Source organism: Eschscholzia californica, unplaced genomic scaffold (assembly GCF_041429995.1).
Source record: "Eschscholzia californica isolate CP2 unplaced genomic scaffold, dmEscCali1.0.p SCAF_3, whole genome shotgun sequence".
Classification (NCBI taxonomy): Eukaryota; Viridiplantae; Streptophyta; class Magnoliopsida; order Ranunculales; family Papaveraceae; genus Eschscholzia; species Eschscholzia californica.
The window spans coordinates 46,478,816-46,487,187 of NW_028238420.1; the positions used below are offsets into that span (position 1 = coordinate 46,478,816).

Below are 8,372 nucleotides of genomic sequence, written 5' to 3' on the forward strand. Positions count from 1 at the left end.
GCTAGGGCAACAAAGATCAACCGCGTTTCCTTCCCTAATTTGCGAAGTCCCCTTGTCCATTGAACTTTGGCCAACGTGGTGATCCATGGCAATGACATCCAGCATCCCTCGTAGGTTCTTCAATTACATCTTTGAATTTGACTCTTGTTTTATTGTTGAAATTTGGATATAGACCTCCAAATTACCGTATTATAATTTTGAAATTTGAAACCCTAGAATTTTATATACCAAATTTCTCAAGTTAGGATGAATTCCACTCATCAAAAAAAAAAGTTAGGATGAATTCAGGTTCGATTTAGTTTTACTGTGGCTTGTAATATTCATTGGAGAGGGACTTATGGGCTTTGTATATTGTTTTGAATAAGGCATTAAATTTGGAAGATACCCTAGCCCTAGTTTATGAGAGGGAGAAAATTGGGGTCTCTAAGGAGAATTTAGGGTACTCCAAACTTAGTCGACGAGGACGTCGACATTACAAGTAGGGGAGTATGTCACGTGCATATTGTTGAGCATGCATATGACGTGACGAGTGCTAGGAGAGGAAATTAGAAGAATTGTATGATCAGAAGACAGCTGCCAAAAAGGCTTACTTGTTCAGAAAGCTAGGAAAATTACAATATAAAGAAGGAACCTCAATTGCTCAACACTTGAATGAGATGAAAAGTCTAGTAAACCAGCTTTCTGCAATGAAGTTAGTTTTGGATGATGAGTTGCAGGCCTTACTTCTTCTAAATTCTTTACCAGATAGTTGGGAGACATTGGTGGTGTCTCTTAGCAATTCTGCTCCTGATGGCATAATGCGTATGAATCACGTGACAGGTAGTTTGTTGAATGAAGAAACAAGAAGGAAATCATCGTCAGACGAGTCTCATTCAGAGGCACTTGTTACAGAAAGACGGGGGAGAGGTAAAAGTAGAAAACCTCATAACCGTGATAAGTCAAGGGGGAGATCAAAACCAAAGAAAGAAGTTAGATGTTTTGGTTGTGGAAAAATGGGTCATTACAAGAGTGATTGCAGGAAACCAAAGAAGGAAAATAAAAAGAATGTGAGGCATATACCAGGATGTCCAGTTTGAGCATAATTTTCTGACAGAAGTGTTGGGGATATGGCAGATTGTTCTTATAAACCCACCGATTCACATCAACCCTACATCACCACTCTTACCGGTTTTCCCATTAACATACATAAACCCCACAACCACTCCCAACCACAACACCAATTTCAATTCCCCTACTTGGTCAACCTATCACTAACCCATGCCTGACCACTTTCCTCCCACCATTCCACTCGAAACCCACCACCAAAACCGCAACCCCGAACCCTTCTCCAACCAAACATTCCACCACACATATACAAACCCTAATTATGTAGGCTACAACCCGGATTCTATAGGCACCCCTAGTTTCCCTATACATAATATTCAAATCCCATCTATAGCCACCACCCAAATAACCCTACCCCAATATCACCAACATGTTCCTGTTTCCATCCCAATCTTTTGGTGTCAAACACCATCACCAACACAACAAACCTCTCCTTACTATTCCATATCCCCAACACTTCTACCAGCAAATTTTGAATCTTCCATATCCCCAACACTTCTGTCAGAAAATTTTGAATCTTCTCCTCAAGTTGAAACTCAGTTATCAACACACCCAAGTAATCAAAACCCAGAATTTAGTGAAGGAAAAGAAGAACAAAAAGCAATTATCAAAACCCATCACAACCAAGAAGAAGAACAACAAGAGAAACAATTAAGAAAAAGAGGAACAAGAAGAACAACCCAAAATTTTCCAAATCAATTATGTCCCACATCGCCGCTTTCTCTATCAAATCTCTTCCTACCAAATTTTCTTCAAACAATTAAGAAAAAGAGGATCAATTTTCCAATTCTAACAATGAACCTATACTCAATGGTCAAAGATCACATACCAATTGAACAACTTCCATCTAGGTTTCACATATCAATTGAAGAAAACAAACAGTGGGCTCTAGGTATTGATCACGTTAGAGTACATAAACTACATGAAGATGAACTTGGAAAAGTCAATTTTGCGTGGCATATCTACACTACATGGTTCCATATCGATATCTTAGTTAGCGATGGTTATGCTTATACTTTGGCTATTGATGAAGTATTTTGGAAATTTGTTACAATTACTCTTACTTCACACTTGCTCATAGTACTTCACACTTTTTTGAAGATTAAGTGGTTGTGCCTACCGTGGGAAGATGGCGAGATGAACATTATTTATTCACTAAGGTTAATTTTGCGAGAATCATTGGCATATGAGTTTGGGTACGAGGTTGACGATTATTTGCACATTAGTATCCTTCCATTCCAGTGCAAACTTCGTTCGAAGTGGGAATTACGGATCGCCATGACAAAGTTCATCGTCTGCGGGTGCATCAACTTGTTTTCTTCATCGAAATCGGTTTGGGACGAACCTTATGGGGAACAGGGTGCTGATGCAGGCGCATAAACGTGTGGGCCCACGTCCACGCGTGCCCACATCCTATTTGGTTATAATAGTAGTTTATTTAGTATAGGAGAAGTTACTTTAATTTGATATTTCTTTATTTTTAAAGTTTCTATGTTTGAGTAGTTTATTATTTTAGGAATCCTAGTTTGAGTCTATCTAGGAAGGTTTATTATCTTATAAAAGGAGATCTAGTCTATGTTATTATTCACCTTGAAGAGAAAAAACCATTGAAGTTATTAAGAATTTAAGTTTATTTTATTGTTTCTAACAGTTTTCTTTAATTATTCGTAGTTTATTTTATTGTTCTTTAATTATTCCGCTGCGTCTACATCAAGTGGTATCAGGATGTGGGCTTGAGCATAAGTGCCAAAGGACAGTCTAGCCGATCTTGATTTTTCTTCTAAATTTTTCCATGGTATCATGAGCAGGTTATTTGTTCGTGTTTTAGCTTCCGCTTTTCCCAACAATTTCTATATTGTTGTGTCAAAATTCCAACTATTCTTTTTCGTTGTGATTACATATTATTCGATCGCTTTGTCGATTTGTTTAACTTTTCCAAGATTATTCTTGTGATTATGTTTCATAATTAAGACGGGAAAATCAAGTGAATAAAAAAAAAATATATTTTTGTACGAAAATAGGAAAGATGATATTATTTATTTGATTTACTGGAGTTTATGAAAGTTCATCAAAGACGCAGCAATTGTTTCCTCTTCAACAAAGGTAACTTCTCTATTAATATTTGATTTTTCTTCTAAATTTTTCGATTTATTTTTTATTTTTTTTTAGACCTATAGTAGGTCTGAATTTGAATATACAAAATTCAGAACCGAAACCATCAGATTTGGTTCTCTTTTATCTCGTTCCTGGAAGAGCATAACCCGGTCTTTTTAAAATCCGTTGACCCACATTTGCTTTTGACTTTGTTGACCGAAGTCAAATGTCGTTGACCCGAGCTATATCTTCATCTTCCCGTGACAGCAAACATAGGTTTCATCCCTGCATTTTCCGGCGAGTTTTTCATCACCAATCGATCATTTACATCATTTTGGACAATATGTATTTTCGTACCAATCGTTGCTTCCATCGATTTGGACCAACCACCAATGATTACTTTTACATTTGGTGAAGAATAGAGTGTTTTCTCGTTGGTTTTATATCACCGTCTATCACTCTCTCTCTCTCTAGAGTTCTTTGTCGGCTACGATGAATAAGCCTTAATCGGCCATTTCACCTCTTATCAACCGATTATCTATGATTGATTTCCAAATCCGAAAGTTATTACTTCTAGAGCTTTCTCTCTCTAGACATATACCACCATTGATGAACCTTGACATTGGCTCAAATTGGTTGGATTTAAATCTATTCTAGCAACCTACTATCGATTAGGTATGGTTTTTTTCAATTACCTTTTGATTTGGGAAACTCAATTTTGAGAAATTTCTCAATTTGGGTAAACCCTAATATAGAAGTTCCTAAATTTTCCCAAATTAAGTATTTGTGACAGTTTCTCATCCCACTGTTTTGTGACAGATTGTTTTGCCACAGTTTATCTGTCGGAAATTTATATTGTGACAGACTTCTAATGTCACTTATATCCAACTATTCATAGTTGTGACACAATTTTCCACTGACACTAATGTTACAGTTTTGCGACGAATTAGTTATTTCCACAATTTGTCGCAACCATACACAGTTTTATGTGACAAACTTTTGCCACAATTTCATTGTTGGAAAATTATTTTGTGACCGACTTCTAGTGTCACCTATATCCAACTATTTCTAGTTGTGACGCAACTTTTTTGTCACCTTTCACTTCTATTTGTGACACTAAAATAGATTATTTTATCTATTTTTTTCCGGATATATCCGTGACATTTCCAAAGTCATACTTTTTTATGACGAGTTTATTTCTCTACCAAAATTTTGGATTTTTCTTTCAATGGAGAAAGAATTCCTATTTTGGATTTTAATTCCGGAATTCAACCGCGACCTTTTCATAATCATATATTTCTTCTGATTATTTTCTTTATTTCCAATTCTATTTTGGACTTTTCCTACCAAATTATATTTTGGAATATTTTTTCACCAAATAGAATATCTCTTCAACGAATAGATTATCTCTATTTTTAGTTCCGGAATTATATCCGTGATCTTGCCTTTTTTGGCAATGAATTTCATGACGATCATTTTTTGGTTGTTACTTAACCAATATTTTTTGGTATTCCGACAATAATTTCTTGTCGATTTTAAACAAAACAACATTACTTTGTTGTCACTCTTTAAGTTCATACTTGACGTTTTTTATACGACAAAGTATTGATCATCACAACGTTTTAGTTGTTGACATTTTCTTCATACAATGACCAACTTTAGATACATGAGAAAAATACATGTAACTTCGTTGTCATTGATTTTCGCTCAATTTTTTTACCGCAACTACCAACCTTTTGGTTGTGACTTAATCATCGTTCAATCATCTTCCAACACATCCACAATCTAAGAATTGCAAGAAGACGAATACGACGAATCAAGAAGTATTTCCTTTTTCTCTCTCCAAGTCGGACACTTCAAACTTTACGTGCTCCAACTTGCGGGGGGGGGGGGGGGGGGGGGGGGGGGGGTAATAGGATACGTTACATAAGACGGATCGAAAATAGGAGATCCGACGGTCAAGATAAGTTGCAGAAATAATATACGTGTGTAACACGTGTATGTACGTGACGGATCGAGAAGACGAGATCCGACGATCAAGAAAAATTCAGAATATTGAAGATATGTGAAGATTTAGTTTCTTATATTCAGAATATTTCTTGTAACTATCTAATAGTAATATTAGATAGATTTTGTATTATTTCCTAGTTTAGTAATCAGAAATTAGGAAACCCTAAACCCTAAGTCATCTATAAATAGGAGAGGGTTCTAGGATTCAAACTTATCGAGTTATGTCTGACCAATGTAACCGATCAACCCACAATTGAATGTGGTGAATTATTAATAAAGAGTTATTTCTCCGTGGAAGTAGGTCTTGAGTATTCGACCGAACCACGTTAAATTATCCTGTCTTTACTTTAAATTCATATCTCCGATTATTATATAATCGTAAATTTAACAAGTAATAGTTATCACAAAAGTAGGCCTTTGTTAATACTTACCAAAGGCAGTATATTATCATACGTATATAAACAACAAGGTATAACACGTGTCTCGTGAACAAGATAGTTCTATAATCTCAACTCTTGGAGATAGGTTTGGAAGATGTAATCTTAGCCATTGAAGACAAATTTGGGAAGTATAATCTCAAACCCTTTGGAGATAAGTTTGGAGAATGTAATCTTAACGGTTGGACATAAGTTTGAGAAGTACAATCTTACGCAGTGAAAAATAGAGTATATTCTAAAAACGATACCCTCCTCCCTCTTATCATATACATATTGTTGTGTGCAGATTGCGAAATGTAAACACTGGAAAACTTTGATGATGATCTTCTCGGTGAAATTCTTGCACGACTTCCTACAACAACCTTTAGGACTCTTTTGCTATTTTCGTTTTATTCAGGTCCGAGTGTTTTGATTATAGACCACTATTGAGAGTTTCTTTATCAACTTACAACTCTTTCTATCGATGTACCGGATTCAGAGGCGCAAACTAGAGATCTGCACGCCGACGGTTGACGGCGAGAAGAGAATAAGGTGAAAGAAGCATCGGTTATAAAACTACCCTTAGATGGTTAGTGGCGACTGCACCAGAAGTAGTTCACCAGTTAGATCAGACAGCTCTAGAAGCACTCCAAGTGGACATAACTTGTCGTGTTTGTCCGGTTTTGGTTGTGTCTTTGTTTTTTTAAACTTCATGATGTAATTCTCATTAGCCTTTTGACTTATAAATGAAGTTTGAATTCCAAAAAAATAATCCCTCAAGACTAAAAGGTATCTCATTGCCTTTTTCCGCCTTCATCTTGTTTGCAGTAAGATTTGGTTATGTATATCATCATCATATGGTATTTGATGGGCGAATGGGTTAAATGGTGTTTCAGGGATATCGTCGTAAAGGAAATGACTGTTTGGAAGGATTTGCCAGTTGAAGAGAAGAGAACTAAAGAGTCTCTTCTCTCTTTATTGGAAGCTTTACTCGATTGCTTTTTCTCTGCAAGTTATGCTGCTAGTCATGAGTTGGAAGAGTTACAAACATTATCCGTTCGTATCTCCAAGGTTGGAGTAGATACTAGTAATTTCTCAAATCATCACTTTTTATTTATTTACCAAACAATCTATTCTTATAACTTTGTGTTTCTTTTTCTTCTTTAGGAAGTAGTTGATATGCTCAAGACTGAACACGAAGAGATTGACAATTTTGTATGGGAAAAATGGAACTTACTTGGCGATGTTCAAATTGAATTAAGAAAGGTTTAACATCTCAACTTAACTTTCTTTGACCCTTTGTTTATTTGTTTGTTGATCCCCGACTCTATGATCACCAGATTCCCGATGCCTTGGAAAAGTTAAGTAATGAAGCAAGGATTGACGAGTTGTGTACTCATATTCTCAAGTATGGAACTTGTTGTACGCTAAAATATAACATGGAACAAGAGAAGTCACCGTTGTTGGATTGGACTACGAGGTATTAGCTCGATTAAGTCAAAATATTATTATCTTTAAATCAACTTAACTATTACCGAGTTGCTCGTTTTTTACAGGGTCTAATTGACATAATAAGTGAAGTTGCACCTTACATACACGAGTATCCTTGAACTATTTGCAAATGTTGGTGGTTCATGGAGAACGTAGGTTGAAAAACTTGGAGGACATAGCTTCTTCGCCTAACAAGAAGAGAAAAAGAGATGAGGGTGATGGAAATGGAAGTGAAAGTTTAACAAAACCTAACACCTTGGGGAGAAGAATGTTATAATTTAAATCATTTAGCATTACCATCTTCCTTGTAGAGAAAGAATATTTTTTTGAATTGTCAACGTGCTTCGAACCCTTGACATCTGAGATGGAAGACTAAACCTCTTCCCACTCCAACAAAAGGCTCTTGGCGAGAGAAAGGAATATTGGATCTGCATTGATCCTTTTTACCTGTGACACATCGTTAGTTCGTTATTTGCACTTACGTCTCTTTACTATTATTAGCCCCAAGTCCCTAACATGATTCTCTCACTCCCAAGCCTCGTTTTTTCTATCACTTTGTCCAGAGCTTCCAGTTTTAAAGGAAGCACTTTTCAAAGTAGTTGACATGAGTAATGGAAGCACTTGGTTGATAGTTGTCCTTGTTGTACAGGAAATACAAATAGAAAGTAAATCTCACATCTCTTTAAGGTTATTTTTAGTTTCAAAATTTAGAGCGTCTCAAGTGCAACACTAAAAAAAACATAAAAAAATCTTATGTGTAAACTATGAAAATAACTTTAAATCTTATATTTTGGTCATAAAATTAATTGATTTGCTTATTTAGATATCGTCTTAAAGGATATATAAAATAACTACTGCTACCTCACTTTAGAGATCCAAGTTAGGTTTAGACGTTTAGTATTGGAGATGACTTATAAAGGAAAATTCTGATTTGCTTATTTAGATATCATCTTAAAGGATATATAAAATAACTACTGCTACCTCACGTTTGTATTATTTCCTAGTTTAGTAATCAGAAATTAGGAAACCCTAAACCCTAAGTCATCTATAAATAGGAGAGGGTTCTAGGATTCAAACTTATCGAGTTATGTCTGACCAATGTAACCGATCAACCCACAATTGAATGTGGTGAATTATTAATAAAGAGTTATTTCTCCGTGGAAGTAGGTCTTGAGTATTCGACCGAACCACGTTAAATTATCCTGTCTTTACTTTAAATTCATATCTCCGATTATTATATAATCGTAAATTTAACAA

The 8,372-nt window shown here is 35.5% G+C and overlaps 1 protein-coding gene across 1 annotated transcript; it reads left to right on the forward strand.

Annotated features, from left to right (window-relative positions):
* The first annotated feature begins 6,455 nt into the window (after positions 1 to 6,455).
* LOC147550915 (uncharacterized) lies at positions 6,456 to 7,418 on the forward strand. Its single transcript, XM_086664778.1, has 4 exons — positions 6,456 to 6,695; positions 6,792 to 6,890; positions 6,965 to 7,104; positions 7,181 to 7,418. The coding sequence occupies exons 1-4, from the start codon at positions 6,465 to 6,467 to the stop codon at positions 7,185 to 7,187; spliced, it is 477 nt and encodes a 158-aa protein (XP_086520904.1). The 5' UTR covers positions 6,456 to 6,464; the 3' UTR covers positions 7,188 to 7,418.
* Positions 7,419 to 8,372: the final 954 nt, after the last annotated feature.

Excerpts from the sequence above, each read along its gene's own strand:
- LOC147550915 (XM_086664778.1), top strand. The coding sequence starts at position 6,465 with ATGTATATCATCATCATATGGTATTTGATGGGCGAATGGGTTAAATGG. Across the intron at positions 6,696-6,791 it reads TATCCGTTCGTATCTCCAAG|GAAGTAGTTGATATGCTCAA; the intron begins GTTGGAGTAGAT and ends TTTCTTCTTTAG. Across the intron at positions 6,891-6,964 it reads TTCAAATTGAATTAAGAAAG|ATTCCCGATGCCTTGGAAAA; the intron begins GTTTAACATCTC and ends TATGATCACCAG.